This window comes from Pteropus medius, unplaced genomic scaffold, assembly GCF_902729225.1.
Source record: "Pteropus medius unplaced genomic scaffold, Ma_sr-lr_union100, whole genome shotgun sequence".
NCBI classification, from domain to species: Eukaryota; Metazoa; Chordata; class Mammalia; order Chiroptera; family Pteropodidae; genus Pteropus; species Pteropus medius.
Window position 1 is genome coordinate 14,670,358 of NW_024342473.1, and position 25,907 is coordinate 14,696,264.

The 25,907-nt window shown below is 44.5% G+C and overlaps 1 protein-coding gene across 12 annotated transcripts in view; it reads right to left on the reverse strand.

Annotated features, from left to right (window-relative positions):
• TPM1 (tropomyosin 1) overlaps positions 1 to 3,126 on the reverse strand; it is a 27,555-nt gene extending 24,429 nt beyond the window's left edge. For 2 of the 12 annotated variants that reach the window (XM_039865399.1, XM_039865396.1), the window contains exons 1-2: positions 2,883 to 3,118; positions 1,971 to 2,096 (exon numbers count right to left, since the gene is read on the reverse strand). In XM_039865399.1, coding sequence (XP_039721333.1) covers positions 1,971 to 2,096; positions 2,883 to 2,996 — 240 coding nt within the window. In that variant the 5' untranslated portion in view covers positions 2,997 to 3,118. Of the gene's footprint in view, positions 1 to 1,657; positions 1,784 to 1,970; positions 2,097 to 2,882 lie in introns of all 12 variants that reach the window. The other 10 variants (XM_039865403.1, XM_039865397.1, XM_039865394.1 and 7 more) reach the window with 8 other exon arrangements.
• Positions 3,127 to 25,907: the final 22,781 nt, after the last annotated feature.

A 25,907-nucleotide genomic window follows, 5' to 3' on the forward strand; every position in this document is an offset into this window, starting at 1 on the left:
CCCAGCTGGTTTTAAATAACCTCTTTTCCACTTCTAATCCACCTCATTGGGAGGCTCCCTTAAACAAGACTTTTCATGGAAGACCTGTAGCACCACATAGTCACAATAATTATGATCTTTTTTCCTTAAGAATTGTAGTAGCTTTTTTCTCCTTCTCTTGCCTTCAGCCTTACTGGGCTATTTTCAAATTCTCTGCATTCTTTTCCTTATAAGGTATATCTCTCCTTGATCTATCAGCGGCTCTTTTGAAAAAGCTAAATAAACGTCCTCTTGGAGAATTTGAGGGAGACAGACATCCTCCATTTAACCATATACAGAACAGACATCTGATCTACATTATACAAAGCAAGAATTATATGTGTTCTTTGGCTCTTTTTCTAAAGCCAGGTAGTTTGTAACTTAAATATTTTAGCTAAATCAGTATTTCCCTGAACCTCCTTTCCAGGAATCTTGATTTTCACTGAAAAATTTTTTGGTCAGATTCTAAATGTCCCATGTCAGGATTTCTCATTTACATAGCACACTTGGAGATTACATTTCAAGCCTTTCAAACCACAAAAAGCTTTTACTGATTTCCAGACCCAAGACCCTCCAGCAATTTGCATTTTACTCTTAGATAAAAAAATTCTACTGTAGCACTTGGTAATTCAACTTCTGGGCAGTTTCTCTCTGGTGCTCATACATTCTTGGAATTGTTCCCAAGTTCCCAAGAAATTCTTTCCTAATTGGGCCTCTAGGCTTAATTAGGTTCTAGAATGGAATCTAACGGTGTGGAAAAAAAAGGTCCTTTGGAAATATAATGTTTGGCTTGAATTATGCCGCAGAAGAGGCAAGCTCTTCCGCTAAAAGGAATCCTCCAAAGGGAAATGGACAGAGTGCTTTTGCCCTGTGTGCATCAACCCTGAAACTATGTGGTGGTTGTCAGAAGGCTGACAGGTGGGGGTGGGGCAAGTGGGAGGGGGCAGAGGAGGCAGCTAGCTCACTATACCATATAAAGCACTGAGCTATATATAACTCCCAGTTTACTTTTTGGATCTAGTGCCCTCAGACTGCGGACCCAAGCAAGTATCATCTTCCCAGGCAGATCTTAAAAGACTGGATTGACTTCCCTAGTAAGAAAGCAGGCCTCAATGTCTCTGCACCCACCATCAAGCTTAGCATTCGAAGTCAAAGTAGTTCCATGCCATTTCTTCATTCTAGAGGCCAGGTCCTCTGTATCCTGACTAGGCCTACCTTTGAAAACCAGGCCTACCCACCCACTCACCAGAGAGGGCAAAAAGAAAGAAAGAAACTAGGCATTCTGTTTGCACAAACCTTGGCGATGACACCTCAGAGGTTTTCTGCCACCAGGAAGGCAAGGTTCACCTCCAGCATCCAATTTCAGCTGCTCTATTCTCCCAGCTTCTCACCCACCCACCTCCACCCCAGAGGTGGGGGCAAAGAAAGAGAAAAAGAGAGACAGGAGTGGATGAAATATAAATGAATGTGTGCAGCAGCAGTCCAAGGCAGCATCCAGTGCTCTGGGCCGTGGCGGGGTTATGTGCAGGTGTCCAGTGGGAGGAGGTGACCCTCCTCCGTTGCTCTCTGGCCCCTGTGGTTGAACCCAGAGCGGCCACGCGGGCAGGAGGTGAGGGAGGCAGTGTGTGCGTGCACTTACGTCGGTGGCCTTTTTCTCTGCCAGTTCCAGCTTCTCCTGGGCATCTTTGAGGGCCTCGGAGTATTTGTCCAGTTCATCTTCAGTGCCCTTGAGTTTCTTTTGCAGCGACACCAGCTCATCTTCCAGCTGAGAGTTGGCCGTGGGGGACGGGGGGAGGGGTGCAGCAGGCAGCGTGATACCGCAGGGGAGGGGTGTAGGTGCATAGAACCAAAAGGACAGGGACAGCGGGACAGAGAGAGGGAAAGACAGAGAAGGGAGAGAGAGAGAGAGATAGAGTTAGCCATTAGTGCGCCGAGCCGCGCGCCCCGGGTACCTTGGTGGCGGTCTCATCGGCGGCCAGGAGACTGTCCTCCGCCTTGTGCAGCTCCTCCAGCACCCGGTCCCGCTCGTCCTCCGACGCCCGCAGCAGCTTCTCCTTCGCCGTGATGTTCTCCTCGAGCTGGGGGGCAGCGGCGGGCGGGCGCGGGCGACCGGCACGGACCGGGTGTTAGACACACACACACGACACACGGGCGCCGGGTTGGCTGGGGCCCCTCCGGCTTGGGGCGCCACCGAGTTGGGGTTCAAGGGTCCCCAGGTAACTAACCTCCTCTCTCCGGAGCTGGAGGCGCACCGTGGCCCGCCCTGCAACCCCACCTCCCCCCAGGACGAGACTCCTGCCGAGCTCTCAGCGAGCTCAAGTCCACAACTTGAGGATGCAAAAAAACGCCCCTGGCTTTCGGACCGTATTCTCTATTCTGTCCCATCTTTGTTCTTAGGAAAAAACTCCATGACACACACCCCACCCCTGCCGCCTTCTCTATACCAGTTGAAGGGCGTATTCTCTCCAGGCAAATGCCCGCAAGAACTTCTAACACTTTACGGACTTGATTCCCTTCAATCCTCCACCCTCACGCCTCCCTGCCCCTCCTCCCCCCCAGGATCCAAAATTGATTCCGGATTCTGAGAATCAAGTGCCTCTAGGACTTGAATTAACTTCGCGGGCTCTGGGAACCAGAGAAGGGAAATGAGCGTCCTCAGATGCTACTTAAAAGTTAGAACAAGCCCAAGTCTTGCTCCCCCGCCTCCCCTCAGACGCGCGTCCCTGGCCGTTTAAGGTGAGGGTGGCTCCCCGAATCCTAGGGGTGAAAGGCAGGTATGGATGTAAGGCTGAGTCCCAGGGCTCGGGAGCACCCGGGCGGGCCCGCAGAGGGCGGGTGTCCGGCGGGTGCAGGGAGGTGCCGACCTGCTTGCTCCTGTCCTCCGCCGCCTTCTTATCGGCCTCCGCCTGCTCGGCTCGATCCAAGGCATTCTCCTTGTCGAGCTTCAGCATCTGCATCTTCTTCTTGATGGCGTCCATGGTGGCGGTGGCGAGGGGCCCGGGGGCTGCGGCGGGAGCGGCGAGGCGAACGCGCGGTGGGACGGCCGAGCCGGAGTGCGAGCACGGAGCTGCCTGCTGCTCCCAGATATGTACTTTCCCAAGGGGACGACCACATTCCTCAAGACAGCCAATACTTTTTTGGAAAAGCTTTTTTCTCCTGCCCCCTTTCCATTCTCCTCCCTCCGCCCCCTGCGCCCTCCCCGTTCCTCCCGCGGGGGCCGCTCGCCCATTCGCTGCCGCCTGCCGGCCTCCCAGTTGACGGTGGATATGACTATATATGGGGACCAGAGCCGCGGAGGCGGCAGCCGGAGGCCGCCGGGTTTCCAAACCTGCACGCCAGGGAAAGGGCGCCGGGGCCTCACTGGTGCTGAGCCCAGGGCGAGGCGCTAACCTCTACCCTCCGCACCTCTTTCTCCCGGGGTCAACGCCCTGCATTTGGGGTCCCCAGCCGAGCCCGTTAGGAGTCACAGGGCCCAGGGGAGCAGTGCAGGTATTTGGTGCGCGTCGCCCCCACTGAGCCGCGGCACCCCGGCGCGCTCAGCATCAGGCTCCGGAGGTTGCCAGCAGCCGCCGCACGGGCACCCAAGCCTGCGCGCTCGCGGCACCCGCCTAGCGCATCCCTTGCCACTCTCAGCTTGCCAGGTGTCATCCCGGGAGCTCGCTTCCCAGAAACTCAACTAGAGAAGAGCAAAGGAGTGTTGGGAGGAAGACCTGGGGGCAGCTCCTGAGACTTTCTCTGATGTTGCGGGTCAGAATGTCTGAAAATCTGCCTTCTGCGTTCCCTTCTCCCCAGGGAAGGACTTGTCAAATACTTTAAGGACACAGAACCCAGTTACTTTGGTTGTGTGTGCCTGTGTATGTGTTAATGTGTAGGTGGGCGGGTGGCAGTTGAAGGGGAAAGAACATTGAGTTTAGACTCAGGCTTCTTGGTCTTTGGTCTTTATCAACAGCAGCCATGTGACCGTGACAATTAACTTAGCCTTGGTGCTGCAGTTTTCTCATCTTTAAATTCAGGGGGCAGATGATCCCTGAGGTTCCTCCAGCTCTAACTTCATCATTTTTCTTGAACTGATTTTAGGGACTTGGCCTCTTTCCATGTTAGGTGTTCAGCTACCAGGTTGCCAAAATGTGGGATAAATGTTATCCCAGCTGTTGTAGCCAAGGCCATAACTCTGAGAAGGAACAGGCCCAGCTTTGTATAGTGTGTTCAGGTTGGAGACAGGAGGATTTTTCCTACATCTCTTACTCCTTCCAGCTCCCAATGGGGAAAAGCCCACTCTTCTCAGAGCTTTAGTTGGAAGGCAAAAAAGGGGGCTGCCCCAAGGGCCTGCCTGAGACTGGCTGAGGCAGAGTCAGTGAGGGTCTTGTTAACAGTCCCCACAGAATAATTCACAACCTGTACTACATGGATACTGAATATTCCCTGGACGGTACTGGAGCAGATTAGGCAGGCCAAACAACTTGTAAGTCCTTCAGAGAAAGATCAAGTTCCTTTCCAGGATTTTATCATGTTTCTTCCACTAATCCAATTGCCCAGGAGGGAAAACATACCCTGACCTAATGGTCAGAACAGTAGACCTGTGTGCATAGGGGCTGCATGGCACGGAAATTCACCAGAACCCTTTAATCACCATATGTCAACTCAGCCACTGGAGCATTGGCAAAGTTCAAGGCCTATGGGCAATATACAGTTGCAGGGACCACAAGGAGCTGACTCCTCAACTTGGAGATCAGCATAAGGGGGAAGAGTAGGCCCTTAGGAGTTAGACCCCAGGATCTGAATCTGGCCTGACTTCCTCCTTGCAATGTGGCCTTAGTCATGTTACAACCTCTTTAAGCCTCAGTTTTCTCTTCTGTAAAGTAGGTGTGAAAATTCTTCCTTCTTAGGGTTGTTACAAGGGTAGAAATAAGATAATGAAAAGCTTTTTGTCTAGCACATAGCAAAATGCTCAGTAAATTGTAGCTAACTGGGTGGCAGAGGGCAAGTCATTTCTCTGGGCTTCAGTTTTCTCACTTATAAAATTAGGCAACTAAACTAGAGAAATTCCTGGAGGGACCATACTAACAGACTTTTCTCCACTGTGTCTAACATAGCAGAGGAAGTTTTCTGATGCTACAGACAATTCATCAAACACACCTTTGGTGAGAACCAGGCAAGCCCTCGGCTCTGGGATAACTAAATGAATAAGATACATCCCTGTCCTTTAGGTGTTCAGCATGAGCAGAGTTATAACAATTTGGAGGAGGAAGAAATAGAAATGACCAGGTCAGAGGAGACGGAAAAAGACTTCTCTGAACAGTGGTGGTTTTTATACTGATTTTAGAGGAAGGGATGCAGTTAGAGAGAAGCCAATGGAAGAAAAAGGGATGTTTGATGGTGGTCGGACAATATGTTTATTTGGGGGTAAACTGGGAAGTGAGGCTGGAAAGGTAGATTGGAGGCATATGGTGAAGGGACTTGAATTCTGGGTTCAGACTTTTAGATCTTCTTGTGTGGGTTCTCTTCTCCACTCTGCCCCTCTCACCTAGGGCTATAGGTTCAGAGGTCAAAGACTGTGGTATCCAATTATGGAACCAGAGCTGCACAGAGCCAAAATTTAAAACCCCTTGGTACAACGTCATTGATCTCTAGGCTGATGGGTTAATGCAGCAGGTCTCTGGACTCAATCATTTGAGATTCTGCACCATAAATAACCCAACAGCTAGCCAGACTCAATCTTTCTGTCACCAAGGGCTAAGACAAGCAAAATATCATGACTTAACTTCAACAACAATTTCTTCTGTACTGAACAGATGTCTTGGTCTCTGAATGAAGAGGTGGGCTGGACAGCCATGTGCTATAGTGTATATCCCTGTTCTCCAGCTGATTGGCCATGACTCAAGGACAAATCCATAGGCTGATCAGGGACCTAGTGTTGTGGCCTGTCAAGCAAAGATGGACTAGGACACACAGTTTCTCTCTCACCATAGTTTGAGCTAAGGAACGAGGAAAGTATGAATCATTAGCTGAAGCTGCTGAAACAAAGAGGGTTTGCAATCTTGGGCTAGAGATGCCTGTATGAGGGTGATTAAGGCTATTCAAAAGTATTTAGGCTTTCTCCCCAATCATGGTCTTGGTAAGATTGCATATCTACCCCCTACCCTAGTTAAGTTAGGTGTGGTTATTTGACTTGCTTTGGCTGAGGAAATATGAGCAGAAGTTACTTATGGCGGACGCTTAAGGAGTTAGCTTGTGGAGTTAGCTTGTGCCTCACCATGTTCATTTTAACACTGTTGCTGCTCATCATTCTGGGTTCCCAAGTGTCTATGATAAGCAGAGCTCCCCCTCTCCCTTCAGCTAACCCTTGGTGGATGTGTAGCAAGAGTGAGATATAAACCTTTGCTATTTTAGGTCACTGAGATTTGGGGATTGTTTGTTACTGAAGCATAACTAGCTTTTCCTGAGTAATACAACCACAACAAGCCATGAATCAACTAAGTTATGAGGAAGCAGAGAAGTCTGGTTATAGAGGATGGAGAATGGAGCAGACATAGCAAATAAACAGAAACAACATTAAGAGAAAGAAAATGGGAGACCATGACCAAATTTCAGTTCTAGGGGTCCTTATAATAACCCCCTTTCTCTCCTGAGGTTACATGAGAGAGACTGTTCTGTGGGAGCCTGCACAACATCCTTGGCCTAGAGGTTCTGTGCGTATACCAAGAATGTCTGTGAAATTTCCAGGAGATTTTTTCCAGAGCTTGGTATTGCCATTTCTCAATAAATGTTCATTGAATGACTGTTTATTGGCTATTAGCCATACAAATAAGCAGGAGAAAGCAGTATCTGCGATGGAAAGGTAACAAAACAAGACTCAAAAGACTTATTTCCATTCAAAATATGGACTCTGTTTTATTTTCTGAAGAATGACTGTAAGTATTGTGATAGGGTAGGAGAAATGTCCCACAAATATTTATTGAGCACCTTTTGCATGCAAGGCATTGAACTTGAGTTTGTGGGATCAAGGAAGGTTGATATGAGACACGGATCTTTTCCTCCAGGAAACGTATCTATGTATACTGAGAGGTAAAACCGTCTCTCTGCGGGCCATTAATGTGTATTCCAACCATGTTACCATTAGTATTGTCCCAATGCTGCCTGGGTCTCCCTATGGGAGCTATGAGGATCCCATAGCTCAGGTTTCCTAGGAGACTTTTAATATTAAATATATTGTCCTTTTTCTCCCATAAGAGCACCTATACCTGCCATACTACATTTCTCAAAATTTGTGAGCTTAGCTTAGCTTACTAATGTGACACCTTTAACAGGAACACTCACTTGAATATGTATGTCAAGGGTTGTTTGTTTAGAACAAAACAAAACAACACAAAAACCTCATTACCTGATAGTCACACCTTGTTTAACAGCAAGAGCTCGACCTGTGTTCAAGACTCCCCCAGAGTCAACAGTACTGACTCAGGCAATTAAGGGAAAGTGAAGAATCTATAATTAAACCCAGAGACAATTGTTTCTTCCACTGGGTTCTGGAATGCAGAGTGTTATGCTCACGGCTCATTGTCCCATGGAACAAGATACAGCATGTTCTTTTCATGCACAAAGGAGTTTTCTTTCTCAAGGATTTGTGATGCTTCTATCAAGGACCCAAGGAAAATATGCTCTGTGTCCAGGGAGGGCTTGACATTCTGAGAAAGGCCTTTAGGTCATTGTGGACGCCTTTCTTCATTACTTAGTGACACGTGGCTGGTCCTGATTCTGCTGTGAGGCCCCTGAGTATGTTTGCTACCTGAAGGGTTTGCACAGGCAAATGGTTCTTCGAGTCCAAAAACAGGCATTGAGTTTTCCTGTCTTACATCTCACCTTCTGTCATTCAATAGCAGCAACTATGTAGAGATTTAATCAAGCCAACTTAGGGTAAAATTTAGCTGTCTCAAGAATGGCAATTTCCCTATGTATGTAAAATTTAAAAGGTACTTTCAAGTTCATTATATCCTCACAACACCTTAGAACAGCATCAGGATGAGTGCTATTATTCCCACTCTATAGATTAGAAAATTAAGGGCAGCGACTGGCTGAAGATCACTCAACTGGGAGGTGGCAGTGCAGGGACAACACAGATGTCCCAGCTCCCAGCAACAGTGCTCTTTTTACTAACCATTCTCCAGCCTGTGTTAATATTATAATGTGAAGGGGAGAGGAGAGGAGGCTTCCAGAAGTCTATTCTACATATGAACATGCTTTAAAGGTGGTAGTAATGAGTCCGGGTGTAGGCCAGCATAGTTAGTACTACATCCTGGGCTCCTTGACCCACCCCCACACTTGGCTGATGGGAGAACCTGATGAGAAAGTGTGGTTGGAACAAGGAAGCCTTCCTTTTATACTCTTGTGTTTATGGCCCAAGGCAGGACAAAAAGGACTTCTTCACAAATAAAGGCAAGTATGTTAATTTTGTTCTTAGTAGCTCCAAGAGAGTTTAAGGTAATCATTAGAAATCCACACCTGCTTCCCTCAAAACCCTTGGATTTATAAAGCAATGAGCCACCAATCAATCCAGGCAGTACCTCTGCGGGGAAATGAAGACAAACGATGTAGTCAGGACAGCATCTAGTGCCTCTTCAAGCCTCATCTTGTGCAGAAATGAAAGCGTCCCCAGGCTTTGCGGTCCAGAGACCTGAACCAGCCTCAGGGGCCACATCTAAACTTTGGAGTGGTTTTAATGATTACTTCCCTGCAAATCCCACATTCTTTTCATATTGGATGCCACCTGTTCATTTTTATGTTTTTGTACTTGGTTCTCAAGTTTCCACTGATGTCCTTAACAGGAACAGATGTGGATGTGACCTTTGCAGTCTCCTGAGTGGCAAACAGAGCTCCATTCTTATTTTATAGACTGTGAAACCTGATGTAAAAACACCCATGGATGTGCCTCCTGCGCTGACACCTGCTTATAACTCATCCAGGCTATGGGAAGGCCACTGTGTTAGGGAAATTCAAAACTGGGATTTCTGAAATTTTGTTCCTGCACCTATGCCATACTCACTGCCAACAACTTAATTTTCAGTTGTTGTTATTTGGCTTGGAGGGCTATGGATAAGCCTAGGTTACTGAAAATGGACAGTGGACTTCCTGTTTTTGTTAAGGCCCTTTCTTGGCTGACTAGCAAAACTCTTCTCCCAAGTACTTTCTCCTGGGACCCTGGCTTCTCTTTAGAGAGCCTGTTTTCTTTTTCTTAAGTATTAAATTTACTGGAGTAACACTGGTTAATAACATTATGTAATTTTCAGGTGTATAACATAATTCAACATCTGCGTACTCTACTGAGTGCTCACCACCTGAAGTCTAGTTTCCTTCCAATACCATATATTTGTGCTCCCTTCCCCTTCTGGTAACCGCCATTCTGTTATCCACATCTACTGTTTTCTTGATTTAGTAGGAACTGCTATTTCTCAATAGGAAAGCTCTTTCTCCAAGGGACCATTTCTGCCTCAGTAACTCCAATGGAGTAGGGAGAGCCAGACCTTTTTTGCTTCTCGAGACAGAGTTCTTACTACTTGAGACAGAGGAAGCTCTCAGTTCTTTTTCTGAGATCCTGCTGCTCAAGGAGGGAGCTCCGGGGCTTCCGGCAGAGTTCCAGAAGAGGCTGGGTATTTTTAGCATGGCCTTCTTTACTTGCCAGCACCTGCCATGATCTGTAACCCAAGGGGCTACTTAAATGCCAGTGAGATGACTGAGGACAAGGCAGTCTGAGCTAATGTCCTAAAATATCACCCAAGGGAGGCTTTTTTTTTTTTTTTTTTTTGCAGGATTCATTTCATTACTAGCTCTGTTCCTTTTCTTGTTCCTCCCCAAACTGTGGAGCTGTTACAGATCCTGGTTGAGATGTGTGACATCTGCCTTGGGAAGTAGTTGGAGAAAACCACTGGATCTGTGTCTCTTGATGTCAGACGGTTTTGTTATGATGATTCTACTCTTGGCTCCCAACTTCAGCCTTCTCCTTCTACAGTTTATGCCAGATGGAAGCAAGAAAATGTCTACATATATTTCCCTGGAGCAAAATTTTCTTTTGCTATCCATGAAAATATGTGAAGATGGGACACAGAGTCCAATGAATGTTCTAGATCAAACGATGGTAATGAGGATGCAAACATCTTTCTCATAGCAGATATAACTCATTTAAACTCATTATCCCCTAAAGATGGTACAAGCTGGAAATAGAAATATGTCCTCAAGAAGCCTGATACATTGTGGAGGACAGATGCATCATGGGTCATAAAAGATAATGAGAATGTCTTAGGAGGGCTCTAATCCTGGAGTTTGACATCAGCCCATAGTACCCACTGCATTCCTTGGTGCCACTGTCAGATGTACAATACTGGGCTGATAAATTTTAGGGCTAGCAGAGTGTGGAAGTTCTTAGTGCCTCTGCTGGTTTCTTTGGCTACTCTTAATTCTTACAAATGCCATGGAAGACCTGGTTATGAAGTCAAGAGCTTATATCAAAAGAAAGTGAACCAGAACTTAAATGTTTAAATTTTCACTCAACTAAATGAAAACTGACCCTTCAAAGTGGTCAGTTTTCATTTAGTTGAGTGAAAAACACAAGCAGTGAATCATACATACAGTGATACAATATACTAAAAATTATATGTCTGCTATAATATATATCACATATATATGTATATACACACAAATAAAAAATTTGGAAAGTTGTACATCAATCTGATAATTGAATTCACTTCCTCTAAGGAGGTCGGAGGGGGACTAGGATTGAATATGGTGGTCAAAAGGGAATATAGCCACATCTTTAAGGTATAATTTGTGTAAGTAGAATATTTTTATGAATTATATAATTAAAGTGTTAACACTCTTGTTCTTCTTCATTGTTATTTAAAGATATATTCCTGAGTTTCTTACAGAAAATTTTGGAGGGCTTATAATTGCCTGAGTCTCTCAGAGGAAGGGAAATCCACTATGGCATATGCACTACCCAAAGCCACACAGCAATTAAAAATCAATTAAAAAATAAAGTGGTGTCCTCCTGGGCACCTGTTTTTAGGTACCTATCATTTGTTGGGCATAACACTGGGCACCAGACATTTAACTAGCAACCCAGCATTCTAGCCTTCCATGAGATCCTTTATTTCATTGCTTGAAGCAAACTCAAAATTTCAAGCTACCCCCTGGAACTGCCATTAGTGCTATATTACAAGCCATGCAATAAAATTAGTTCATTACTTTACCATCCTGTGTTTGGACCAGAAGCAACATGTCCCCAGCTTGATTACTTATCAAATTTGCCACACCTGGTTCCTGATGGCTAATGGTTATTAACAGAACACCAACCTACCTTCAGAAGATAAAGATTTGACTCATGGCAAAGTCAAAATAATGTGCGACAAGAGTTTAAGGAAACAGAGGCTCTAAGTGTGGAGCTCAAAAATACTTTTGGAAAAAATAATAAAAGAACATAGCAAAATATTGACTATAATTTCTTAGATGATGGAATTATGAGAAATTTCTGAAATACTTTATGTACTTTCCATATTTTACTTTTAACATAATAATTCAATACATGTTCAAAAACTCCTTTAACTATCAGCAACAATGTAAATATGAGGCCTCTCAAGGGACCATTTTGAAAAGGACAGGCTTATGATTCTGAATTACCTGTTAGGTTACTTGTCATATTCTGCACATTCCATATTTCACAATCATAGGCTATTTGTATACTTGTCTTAATGCCTCTCCTAGCACAAAAAAAATCCTTGAGTACTACCCCTCTGCCACTAGCACTGAACTTAGGACTTCCACTGAGTAGTAAAACAAATAATAACAGCAGAGGACTCTCACTAGACTAGGCTCGAACAAGGCTAAGGCTAGGACTTGAACCCAATTCAGACAGGCATCGAGTTCACCTTCTTGGCCATTAGACTATATCAGCCCTCGCAGTGTTTGATGGGAGTAGACCCACAACACAGGTTTATTGAGTAAACAGATGTTTCATGTGTGCATTAAAAATTAGTTGTAATATCTTATAATTACATGTCATTGGTAGCAATAGGAAAGCCAGCAGCCAGTACCTTCTCAGCTAAGAGAAGAAAGCCAAAGTCACTCTAGCCTGTTTTCACCTCTGCTCTTTGTCCGCCAGCCTTGAAGTCTGAACAAGGATGGTAAGCTACCGGTTGGGAATGACGCGCTTCCCCCAGGTGTGAGCTCAGCAGGGAAACTCTTACTCATGTCCCTCTCTCCTCTGGAGAAGCTGGTATGGCTTGCGACTTCTCAGGCATCAGCCAAATTCCTCCAAGGCACGAGTGAGTGCTGGCAATTGTTCTCTGATTCCTGGGTTCCTCCATTATAGGGAAGCCAGTGTGGGTTTGCCCCTCAGTGTCATTTCTTTTTCGTGCTTGCCAAGTTGGGGGGCCTGGGTGCCTTAGTATTGCCAGAGACAAACAGAAGCCTGAGAAGTCACAGCCCAATCACTGAGCACACCTGATCCAGTGTGAGGCCAGGCTGTATTCCAGCCATCCTGTCCAATGCAACAGTTGAGTGGGTTCAGTTTCAGAAGTCAATACCAGGATGTAGATTGCCTTGTTTGTGGGGGAAATGCCTTCTTGGGATATGGAATCACCCAGGCTAGAGTCTGAATTGGGATGAAGGCCCTTAATCTCTCCCTGCTTCAGTTTCTACTTCTGCAAACTAGAGACAAGAATACCAATGTCATAAAATTGTTAGGAGGATTAAGTGTGATAACAGAAACACTGTGTCTGTCACTTCCCCTCCAACATTTCACATTTGGGGAAATGATCAGCAGATTATCTCCTATTTACCCCTTGAAACAAACAAGCTCACTTTTCTTGCTACCAGATATGTCTTCTGTATAATCCACTGATGAATAAAACTGAACCATTCTTGTCTTATATTTCACAAAGAGGAATCAAGGATACACACTTCTGTTTGTACCTTTCTGGGGAGTTGAAAAGTGCTTATTTTAAAAACATAGGCTTTAAAATTAGACCAACCGATTTTGCCATTTATTAGTTCTGTGACATTAGCCAAGTCACTAAACCTCTCTGTATCTCAGTTTCCTCGTCTGAGAAATGAGGATAAATAATAATACCCACTTCGCCAGGTTGTTCTGCTACTTAAGCTATTTAATGACTAAGCCACAGTACCAGCCATATAGAAAGTTTCAATAATTATTACCTTTATAATTATTATAAATTTATCAAAAGGTCCAAAGCACATGAACAGGTGTACACATGTTTGTGTGTTTGTGAGTCTGTGTTTAAAACATGAACCTAACACATTATTATCGCACCATTTGGATTGTTTTCTTTGCAATGAGCTCTTCTCTACTCTAAACCCTACTCAGAACAAGGCTGCTCTCCTGTGACTTGGCCCCCTGATTCCTTTTCTCTTCCAGGCCAGTTTGATTATATATTTTAATTAGATATCTCTTGCATGAAAATGCTAGGTAGGTGGGACCTTGAAGCCCTGCCAGAACTGTATCATGTGGGCTTTGGGGCCAGTCAAGACCTGGATCCCTATTTGTTTTATTTTTAAACTTTTCATTGACATATACCATGCATTCAGATATATACATGTATCATACTCATATGGCTTATGGAATTTTCACAAACTCAACAAACCCATGTAACCAGCACCCAGATTGAGAATCAGAACATTCCAGAAAACCCTGTGCCCCCTTCCACATACTGTTTCCCTAAGGGTAACCACTATTCTGATAGTTTCCTGTTTTTGAAATTTGTATAAATCTGGTTCCTGATTTTGAACAGCTCACTGCATATTTCTCTCCTAAATCTACACTGTGGTTAGATCTCCACCTGTTTTTGATTATTAATTTAAGTGTCCACAAACTTTTATTCAGCAGCAGCTCCGTGCAAGGCATTATGTTAATTAACTAAAGCAAAAGAAATTCAATGTCTTGGGTGAGTGGTCTTTTTTTTTTTGCCATCTTCTTCATGTGGAGCCACCTCCTCAAGCTGTTTCTCTCTAGAATGAGGTCCAAGTTTCCTATACTCTTTTGTCTGGCTCTTACTCTGTATCTTATCCATGAAAGTGAGTCTTTCTGGGTATAGATCCCAACGGAAACACACTAGGGTATTTGATTTCCAACTCCAGAATTTCAGGAGAGAGAATTTAACTGGCCTGGCTTGGTCCACTCTTGATCATGTCAGCTATAACTAGAGGATTAGGGACACATGATGCTAGTGGGCTGTGTACTCCTTGACCCCTGCCCTGAAAAGAGTGCTGCTGAGGAAGGGGGAGGAGCATGGCTTGAGGTTCTCAGCAAGTACCAGGGTTCACACTGGCCCCATCCACTCTATTTCTTTTTCTTCTCAGACTCCAATCCTTGACTCAAAGTCTAAACTGACTTATTCACCCTCCGAACCAAATTTGAACTGAAGTAATTAGATAATGTGGCTCATGGAGGACTAGGGCCACTGCTTTCCAAACTGCCATTTGAGGGGCATTTCCAACTCAGAGTTGGATGGCGGCTCTTTCATATGGCTCTGAGAATCAGCTGTGGTTTTATAGAAACACATACTCTGCAGTTTCTCCCTCTGAAGGAGGGGTGTGTTCCACCACAGCAGAGATCTGGCCCCTGAAAACTAATTTCCTGAACACAGGGACCACCAACTGTTTATGATGATGACTATTATTGCAGAGCGTTGGAATTCCTGTCCAGATTCCAAAAGTCACCCGCGTGAAAGAGTGTTTGCAACGGCATCCCGAATCCTGCATAACCTTGTGGTCAGAGTGAAGAGCGCAATGCTGGGTCTACAGTCTCAGCTCTGCTTATATCATGTGGGACACAGTGGTATGGGACTGTGCTCAGTTTGCTTTACATCCGGGAGTCCATTTAATCCTCACTGCAAATCCAAGAGAGACACTATTACTACTCATTTTTATGAATGTACAAACCGAGGCAGAACAGGGTTAAGTATAACACAAATAAAGCCCGTGATCATTTATAAAGTGCTTTCCTCCTTATTTACACCTCAAGAAACCCCATTTTACAGATGAGCTTATGGCTCAGTTTCCTGATTTTGCACAGGTCATAAGTGGCAGGGGCTGGACATAACTCAAAACTCTGACTCCAGTTCCCTAAGGCAAATCACAAATAATTGTAATAAGAAGCAGATGGTGAAAAATGCTTTTAGACCAGCGGTCTCCAACCTTTCTGGAACCAAGGACCAGTGCTCCTATGAGAATCTAATGCCTGATGATCTGAGGTGGAGCTGAGGCAGTGATGCTAATGCTGGGGAGCGGCTGCAAACACAGATGAAGCTTTGGGTGAAGCTGGGGGAAGAGGTCGGGATGAAGATTCAGGACCAGGTCTATGAAGGGAATCAGGTGCCAGGGCATCCTTGGCACCCAGGGTGGGTTGCTCCGTGGAGGCGAGTACTGATCCTAAGGGGCCAGAGGGGCTGAACCCTTACCCCAGAGTCCCTTGAGACACTGTGGAACCCACCTTCATGTCTTTCTGCTTTTCTGAACCAGAGGAGAAGCTTTGCTTACTCCTCTGCCGCTTACCTCCTGCTGTGCTGCCCGGTTCCTAAAAGGCCACAGACTGGTACTGGTCTGCGGCCCGTGGCCTAGGGGTTGGAGTCCCCTACTTTAGACAATCCAGGTGAAATCTTGTGGTGTTTCAGAGACTGGTGAGCTTATATACAGATGAAAGGATTGAGGAAGGATTGGAGGAGGAGGTAATATTTAGATCTAGTTCTTGTAGGTGGGCAGTATTGGACAAGCATAAGTTGAGGGTAGGGCACTCCAGGAGGGCTCAACAGGAGCCAAAGCTTGGGGAGGCAGAGCATTTGGGAAGTAGTGGGAAGTCTTTGATGTACCAGGGAGATTGATGGGAGATGAGACTGGAAAACCAGGGTGCCTCTCATCTGGGCCATGGTCATTGTCTCCTTGACAAGTTGGGGGAGATGGGACAGTGGGTTGACAACCCACAGGTGAAGAGCCTGTGACCTCAGAATCCCCTGACCAAGTTTCCTCAGCTTCACTGGATGTCTATGGTTAGGGACAGGGTAGGGGCAGGAGTTGGAGAACCCTATTATTTATAAGTGCTGGGGAGATCCAGCAAGTTTCTAAAAGAAGGTACAATAAAACTTTTATAGACTGTTATAGAGTCAGTTGCTCCATAAGGTAGAGAGTCAACTTGTGTGTGTGTGTGTGTGTGTGTGTGTGTGTGTGTGTGTGTGTGTGTGTTGGGAAGTTTGTGGGTCAGGGAGGGTAGGGAGCAACCCAGCCAGGGGTAACAGCTGGGCATGGCCTCCTCATGGCATGAGCTAGTCCCTGGGTGTAGTTTTTTGGAGCCTTACCTCAGTTCTTGAAATTGTAATGAGCCAGATCTCATTGAACTGAAAGCAATAAAGTGGGTTTCACACGGTCCTTTATACTGGTAAACAAAGCTTCATTGAGCCCCTGTTGTGTGTCTGGCCATGAGTGAGTTCTATTACTGTCCCTTCTGCTCTAAAGAAGTAGATTATTTTATAATCATGCAATGTGATTAGATGATGGTAAATTAACAATCTTAACGATCAAGTTATCGAAAAATGAAAGTCACGTCCTTCCTGCTGCTGCAGGCTCATCAGCAGAATGGAATTACTTCTCCCTTGAGCCTCACTGGATAGGGCAGCCAGGCCTCCTGTTCCTGAGTCCTGCATGCTTTGCCCTAGGGGATGGGGTAGAGGGCTGGTGATGAGCAGCTTTTTTGTATGAGTCCAGGAGTAAGAGGAAAAGCATCTGGGCTTTTTTTGAGAAGGCCCAGACCCAGTTAGATTGATCTAGGAAGCCTTGATTAATCTAGAGGAGAAGGGATCTGGGGCTTAGCACTTGGGTGGGGGAGAAGATGGGAGACCTTCATTCTGGAGGGTGGCAAGACCCAGGGTGGGATGGCTGCCTGCATGCTTAAGGACCATGGCACAAACACCACACCTATGGAGTTTTGGCTTCTGTCCTGTGGCTGAACCTGGCATGGTGGTCATGGATATGTTTGTGGAGCAGTCCACATTTGAATGCACCCCACAAGCCTGGACTAGGCATTGCAACAGCGACTGTGGTGGACCACAATTAGAGGAGTTGCCTCTATTTTTTCATGCATCATGAAAGCCCCAGGAAGAGGGCAAGAAAGCCACAAAAAATGACTGAGCTTGTTTTGCGAGGAACTGGAGCCCAATTTGATTTAGTTCAGAAATATTTCCAATAGCAACAATTCTTACAGCTCAAAGATTCATGCTAATTTGGCTAACAATGGTGAATGTTGTATAGAGAAATTGCTATAGAAAAACTCTCCCAGGACTTGAACATTGTGCGTGCAGTCTGCATAATCTTTGGGTGATAAACTTTTTTTTTTGGAGAATTCACTTGGGACAACTACCTGGAAAATTTGTCTCTTCGATATGTTTAAATAACTAGGAGATGATACAGAACCACTATAGGTAGTCTCTACAGTGTTAGGAGGGAATTTGGATTTGAGCTTGTCATTCACATTGTGTTATACTTTTGTGGTTAGAGTATCAGCTTTAAGAGAAGGCAAGGATATTTTGGGAAGCAAGGGCCTTATTTTGGTGTAAACTGTATTTTGTTTCCATTTACTTATCCCCAGAGCTCCTGTGCTAAGTCCTTTTTTTCAACAAAGTTTCCTGCCTTGACTCGCTATTGAAATTTCACAATTTGGTGTCATCAGTAGATTTTCATTATTACTTGTTTTAAGGACATTCTTTATTTCCCCAAAAGCCCAGGATCCAAAAAAGGGAAAACTATGAAGGTATGGTTAAGGAGAGACAACTTCCCCTAAGATTTTGATATAGAAGGATTGTGGTACAGCACCCTTATCCCAAATCGAGGTGAATTCAGACTTAGGAGTCAGAAATCTTGAAAGTGAGTCTAGTAGGAGCTTATCAGTGGAGAGGTGCCTGGTGAAGAGGGTAGAAGTGCTGGCTGAAATGGAAGGGTGTTCTTTAGGGCAGAAGTTCAAAGATGCCTTGACAGGTTGAGGATGAAGAATTATAGCGGCGAAGAGATCAAACTGAAACCAAGGGGCTCATAGCAGTTAAATCCAAAAGGTGACTAAGGTAGAAGAGAAAGAGCAGAAAAGCAAGGGTGAAGCTGGGGGAAGAGGTCAGGATGAAGATTCAGGACCAGGTCTGTGAAGGGAATCAGGTGTTAGGGCATCCTTGGCACCCAGAGCTGGGTTGCTCCGTGGAGGAGAGTACTGATCCTAAGGGGCCAGAGGGGCTGAACCCTTACCCCAGAGTCCCTTGAGACACTGTGGAACCCACCTTCATGTCTTTCTGCTTTTCTGAACCATCTTGCTGTCTAGAATCCACTATGACTGACTGAATCTGTCCATCCCAAAGTGGCCAGGGACAGGGAAGCACAGAGGAACCACAAGAGTCTATTAGTTCACCAACCATTAACAATAACAATAGAACAGTTTTGATGGAAGATCAGAGATTGACATAAGCCAGCATTTCAATACATGGTTTGGTTTATGTCTCCTCGCCTCCCTCTACTCTGGGGAAAGAGATCTAACAGTACGCACCAGCCGGAGCCCTTTCCTAAGTTACAAATGGTTCTGATTTCTGCCCACTCCTCCCTCTCTTTCACTGGAAGGGGGCCTTTTTATCTGTCTCCTCTGAACTCTGCAATGTGTTTTGGGCTCCAGGATCAAGCTAGATCTTAGAAGAAATGGCAGAAACTTGGAGCTGCAGTTCTGTAGACACTCACTGAGTCAGCCTGGCAGCTGGTCCTTCTGCGGCCTTGCTGCACTCCCTAGCTCCACCGGGGTCTGAGCTCCAGGTGTGGGCTTCTGACTTGCTTACCATTTCCATCTTGATTCCCTAATCCTCCAAGATCAGGTTCCTCTATCTTGCCCCCTCCATGCCCCACATCACAGTCATCTCTTGGTCTGAAGTCTTGTCCTTGAGTCTCAATATCTGTCCTTTGCCCTTCCCTCAAATTATACTTGTTCAGCACTTCCTACTCTTCAACCCAGACCACCCCCGCCTCAAGCAGGATCTGCTTGAACATCATGCTCTAAATCATCATTGGGACGTCCACTGGTTAACTCTGACGTTTCCTTAGGCCAGCCTACGGAGCACCTGTTAATGAGGCTATCCTCAACCACCTGTCCTGCCTCGATGGGTGTCTCTGTGTCTTGGCCAACCTCCTGTGATCTGTCCCCTGCCCTCTTAGCCATAGCTGTGCTCAGGGGTTGCAAAATTGTTAATCCAACAAGTAATTCTTTGTGGAGTACCAACTATATGGTTGTTGCTATGGGAGCAAGTTTCCTCAAGTAAGTGATGCAAGACCAAATGTGGAATTATCCTCACTTACCCTTTTGGAAGAATTATTTAACTATTATATTATTATAATAGAATAATTATAATAGAATACTAGTTAAGAATTATTTAACTATTATATTATTATATTATGTTATCTAGTGCTGCAAAACAAATTACCTCAAAATTTAGTGGGTGAAAACAAAAATAAAGATCTCACATTTTCTATGGGTCAGGTTTAGCTGGGCAACTGTGGCTTGGGGCTTCTAATGAGGTTGTAGTCAAGATGTCAGCTGGACTACAGTTATCTGAAGGTTTGTTTGTGCTGGAAGATTTACTTACAAAGTAATACAATTTGGTGCTAGGTGCTGAGAGAACACCGCATTTCTCCCCACAAACCTCTACATGGCTTTGTAAGTGTCCCCCATGACATGGTGGCTGGCTTCCTTTAAAGCAAGTAATCTGAGAGACCAAGGATGAAACAGCAATGTCTTTTATGAACTAAGCTTAGAAGTCACACAGGTCAGATTCAGTGTGGCAGGGACAACATAAGGGCATAGATAATAGGGAGTGAGGATTATTGGGCACTATCTTGAAGACTTTCACCATACCAAAGAACCATTCAGCTTAAAGGCCAGGAAGAAAATCATTTTTGTTAACTGAAAGGATAATATTTGTTTAATGCTCTATCTCCAGTGTTGGATCAATGCCTAGCATATAGTAGGTACTCAATAAACACTGAATGCCTGATAAAAGTGAATGTGCAATTGAGTGAACAATACACATTACTTTCAGGAAGTACTTTTTAGTTTACAAAGTACTTTTCCAGATTTTATACAATTTGATCTTCACCACTGTGAGGTAGATAGGGCTAGTATTATTAACACCATTTTATAGAAGTATAAATAGGATTATTAATAGTGCTTTATTTCAGGTATTTAAAGCACTGCCCAAAGTCACTTAGCCCAGAATCTGATGCTCCTTCCTCCATGGTCTATTCAGATCACATGATCATGTTGTGACCCCAGTTCACTGGGCTTCGTCCATGCTCACTGGCTGTGAGGTGGGTATCTTGAAGTGACGGTGAAATGCCCCTTGGGAGCCTTGGCCAACACCATTTGGTTTACAGGGCAGATTTACTGTGAAGCTAGTGACACGTAAGGCCTCTCACTTGCACGGGCCCTTCTGAAGTAATTCTAAACATTTTGGCAAGAGAAAGCCACTTACCTGTGACTTCATTAAACAACCCCTGCTGTTTAACATTCACAGTCACTCAGGATGATGCAGCTGCAAGCAGTCTGTAAAAACATCAATCGGTTCTCAGAATATGGTGTCATGTCCACCTGATTTCCTGAATCTCACAGGAGAAATCTCTGTTCCATGATACTTGAAGTTGTTGACATTTTCAGTATATTCTAATAGTTACATTTTTTTCTTTTCAGATTAGTCTCATAGGTGGAATATTTTAAATATAGATACTAACTTGGATTTTTCCTCAAAGTTACTTTAGCTAAATAACTGAGAGAATTCAGATAAAAAATTAAGATTATGAAATCAATGAAATGGACATAAATTATTCTGATAACAAGAAACACACTGTAACAAGAGAACTTTTAGTGTCCAAAGCAGTAATTCATTTTGAAGATAAGTAATAAATAAGGTCTCAGACTATTGATAATCCCATCTCTACAGAGGGGCTCATCTGAGTGGGAGAGGCTGCCCCCAGAAAATACATCCCCTTCTTAGCCCAAGGTCTGTTGGGTGCAGCTCCTAACTGTCTTGGCCAGGCAGGGGACCCCAGTGAGCTTGGGCTTCTTTCTGTTGCAGGCTCACGACCACCCAGCTCCTCCTATGACCTATGTGACCCAGCCTCTAATGAGCCAGTTGGGAATTCTTAGGCATGAACCAATAAAAAGGAACCCAGAAGGAAAATTCTGTATTTATTTAAAAAAAAACAACAAAAAAAACTTGCTCTCCCTGATTCCTCTGTCCTTTTTCAGTTTCAGAAGAATCTTTGTCTCTGAATTAGTCCAGCTGAAGTTATTTTTCTTACCATCTGTAAGGGGGATTTTCCATTTTTCCAACAGGAAAATAACCCTTGGGCCAAAGGAACTGTGAAAATGTTTAGTCTCCAGAAAGGCATGCAGACTGTCAGGGCAGCAGAATCCCTGAAACTCATCTTTGGAGAGTGCCATTGTGTCATTTGATCTCTCTTGCTTTTCCTCTGTATACCCAGCATCAAATTTTTGGCCCCCACAATTTACAATTCCTGTTCTTTGGGGTGTCATGGAGAGATTTATTGGGGTTGGGTGGGAGTGCTGCTGGAATGCCACACAATTATCCAGACAGGTGGTATGGATGGTGAATGGATGCTGGGCTTGGACCCTGGAGAGTTGGCTCTAGTTTCAGTTTTCTCACGAGGTGATCATGGGCAAGTCATTTCCTCTCTTCATGCGTCAGTTTCCCCAATTATAAAAAGAGTGTGATGAATTGGATGATCTCCTTTCTGGGTTTAATGATTTACATTACCCTTAAAGAGGGCGAGCTGAGGACAAGATCAAAGTAGTTTATATAATGATTTCCATAAAATTTATTTCCATAAAGTGATAAAGAAGGCCATTCTCTGCATATTCCTGGAGGGAGGGGAGAGGCCTTCTTTTTAAAGCATATTTTCACTTTAATGAATTGTATCACGCCGGGCCAATGGATGTCAAAGAATACTTATTGGGGAAGAAGTAGAGGTTGTGATCATTAAAACTAAGTTGACAAGGACCTAGCTAAGGAGGACAGGTCCTCCTAAAACTGTCAGCTGAGGCAGACCAGGAAGCAAGGTGAATAGTTAGGTACCAGGAAACTGTCAGAAGGCAGAGGTCAAAGCAAGACGGAGTGAGGCATTGAGCAGTATACAGAGCAGCAGCTGAAACTGCTTGTAACTGAGGCCCCTCTGATCCCAGCCAGGAAGACTTTTACATGCCTCCTGCTGAGCCAGGTGCTGCTGCTGAGGCTCCACACCTGGCCAATCCACTGTCTGCCCAGGAAGGGTCATGGGGGAGATAAGTGAGTGTGGCTGGAGTGAGGAGTGAGCCTGCTAATGTTTTTGTATGAATGAATTCTATGCAAATAAATATGCAAAACCACCTATGTAAATGAAAAGACAAAATCAAAATTATAATAAATTCATATCAACTTTAAGAATCAATAAGATTTAGATAAAAATTATTTACTCTTTTAAAAATATAATTAAATCTTTAAAAATATTTTTAGAAAAACAAAACTATGTACAATTCCAGCTTTCAGTATCTGCCTGTGGTCAACATAAATCATTAACAGCGTGCTTCCTGTATGTTATGGATAGGCCTGCAAATATACAAGCTAAAGGTATTATGATTTGTTTACTATTGTAAAATATTCCCTAGCCATCATATGTAACTGTTGTGAATACTGCATTCATTTTTGAGTGCCTCCAGAACCAGACATTAGAACATGAAAGAAATAGACATTCAGTTCTAGGAGAAGATACTTCATTTTGCATGAATCCGTTGCCTTCATATCTGAGAGGAAGAATATCATAGGTTCATTAATTTGCCTCTACTCTTTTCTAAATGTGTCTGCTGCTCAAATCCTGCCCACCCTCTGAAGGAAAGAGTCCACCTCCAATGCTGGCAGCAGCACGACCTACAAACCTTCATGGCATTTGGACACAGTTTCCTTTTGATTCATAAACACAAGGCAAGAGATATGGAGAAGTGTTTCCCTGGGAATGATGTTACTCATGAGTGGATGGTTAGGGTCATGGGCTGTGCTGTGTCCATGCGGAGCTCTGGATCCCCAGCGACAGAAGCACTCTCGCGTGCTTTAATACGTTAACTTATTTTGTGTTAGTGATATGTGATACCTAGTAAAGCAAGTGCTCAGAGAAGGGGCGCCTTTTGCCTGGGTCTTGCCCAGATGATGGACGACTCAGTCTGTTGATGCCAGTGTGGATGCAGGATGGCTAAAGATTTCAAAGTAGAAAAGAAGTTGAACCATAGATATAGCAAATTCTATATTTTGAGTGTTCCTTTGTGCAGCTTTTCCTAATCTCTCTTCCTCCCTTATAGACAGAATTAATCACCATGCTTTGAACCACTCCTATACATATTTTTATTATTACGAATATCACATTGTCATATATAATTTAAAAACTATGTTAATATTTATTTCCCTGGCTAGGCTGAAAACTTGAGAGTCAATTTGGTGTCTTAATTGTCCTATGTTTCCTGCATGTAGCATAGGGACTGATGCATCATAGTCACAAGGGCAGAAATAGACTGTGAGTATTAAGAGCCTGTGCTTTGGAGCCAGACACTCCTGAATTTGAATCCTGGTCTCACCACTTCCTAGTTGGGTGACTTTGGAAGTTTCTCAAAATGTCTAAGCCTCAGTTCACTCACCTGGAAATGAGGATAGTGACATCCCCCTCTCCCTCTCATATGGTTGTTCTGTGGCTTCCTTATGATAGTATTTGTGAAGTGTTTAGCACAATGTTAGCTGTTGTAGTTATTCTGTTATTAATCACACATCAGATACCCAGACTGAAGCATCTCTTTGTCCTGCCTCACAGCATTGACATGCAAATAAATCAGGGACTACACACCAAGGCACTTGCAAGGATATTGCAAGGAGGCATTATCATTAGGTCCGTTTCTAAACTTAAAAGGAGCACTGAGTGTGTGGAAGGTCTGCACATCTTTGAGCTGACTGGGAAGGAGGAAGGATGGATTAAGGAATCCATTTAAACTAAAAGTCCTGGAACAAATGAAATGGTGATCTTCAGTTGTCATACTCCTAGAAGGTGACTGATCTCCGGCAAACATTTCTTGTACTAATGGGGTGATGGTGATGGCTCTGTCTTAGAAGCAGCTCTCATCAAAAGCTGAGAAGCTGCAGATGGGGTGTAACCTGAGACTTCACCCCAGCCTGAAATCTCAGCTGAGATAGCACCAGCTTTCTGAGCAGTAGACTTGCTGGGGCTTAGCTCTGCTTCTGGGATGGCTGTGTCCTGCCTCTGCAATCTAGAAAAATGCACAGGCTGTCGTGGGCTGGTGTGTTCCTATTTGTTAGCAGACTTTCTTTATCATCTTGGCTCTGAGAGGCACCTCTATTTTCCATTGTCCCACTGACCTCAATATTTGCTACTCTGGGAGGCAGGGTCTGCAGCCTGTGTTCTATGCCATCAGTGCAGCAGCCATTTGACAAACATCCATAAGCTCTGATTCCTCTTCAGGCACTGGGCCAGGTGTTTTGGGACAGGAAGAGTGTAAGAAGGCTCTTTACTCTGGCAGCTTACACTCTTGTTGGGAAAAAATATGGATGCTACTCAGCTGTAAATATAATAAATGTATTTCTTAAGTATCAAATTAATGTTTTAGAGGGCAAAGGAGGGCCCCATAGAATTGACTGGGATGTTTAAGGACGGTGTCTCAGAACAAGTGAGGGTTCTTGCAACATTAGGATGATCCTTTGATCACATAATTCCCATTTATCTGCAGTGATCACACGAGTGTAGGTGCCACCACCCAACTGCCAGGATTTGGGGTGGGGGTGAGCATGAGGTTGGAGGAGGGGTGTCAGACTCTTGCACAGACTGGGATGAGAGTGTAATTCTTAGAGCAGCTTGGAATGAGGTTTGCAAATCACATCTCAAGAATACAGAGCTCCTGCTGGAGTGAGACGGAAGCCACTTGTCAACAACCAGCACTGACTTAGCAGCCATGTAAGTGAGCCACCTTGAAATCACATCTTTCTGCTCTAGTTAAGCCTTTAGGTGACTACAGCCCCAGCCAACATCTTGACCTCATAAAAGATCCCAAGCCAGAACCACCAATCTAAGCCACCACTAAATTCCTGATTCACAGAAATTATTAGAGATAATAGTTGTTTATTGTTTTAAGGCACCAAGTGTCGGGGTGATTTGTTATATAGCAATAGATAATTAATGCAGGAGGGTAGACAGCTATTGTGTCAGGCTCATGTGTCAGGATTGTCAGACTCCCCTTGACATTTCTACTTTCTATTCTGTTGGAAAGTCCTTCTTCTTGAAAAAGAGCAAGAGAGGAGTTACAGTGCCTCTCTGTCCCCTGTAGAGCTGGAATAGAGACTAGACTACCAATGCTGTCTCTTTAGCTCTCAGCTATGTTAGCCAATAATGTTTTGACTGTTTCTACCACAAGTCAGCACACTTTTCCTTAGAAGGCCAGAGAATAAGCATTTTAGGCTTTGCAGGCCACATACAATATCTGTACAACTACTCAACTCTGCCCTTGTAGCATGAAATCATCATTAGATAATATGCAAATAAATGAGCTTGGCTGAGTTCTAATCAAATTTTATTTATAAAAATAGGTGAATGATTCATGGGCCATAGTGAGCTAATCAATGGTTTATACAAAGGGAAAACCCAATATAGGAAGGTCTGTGGCCAGATGGCTCAGAGGGCCAGAGGACACTTTCTATAGAGGAGAGGCTGTTCCTGAACTGCCTTACCCTGGGCCCCACATTGCCTTACCCTTGCCCCGGGAGGCTAAGATATTT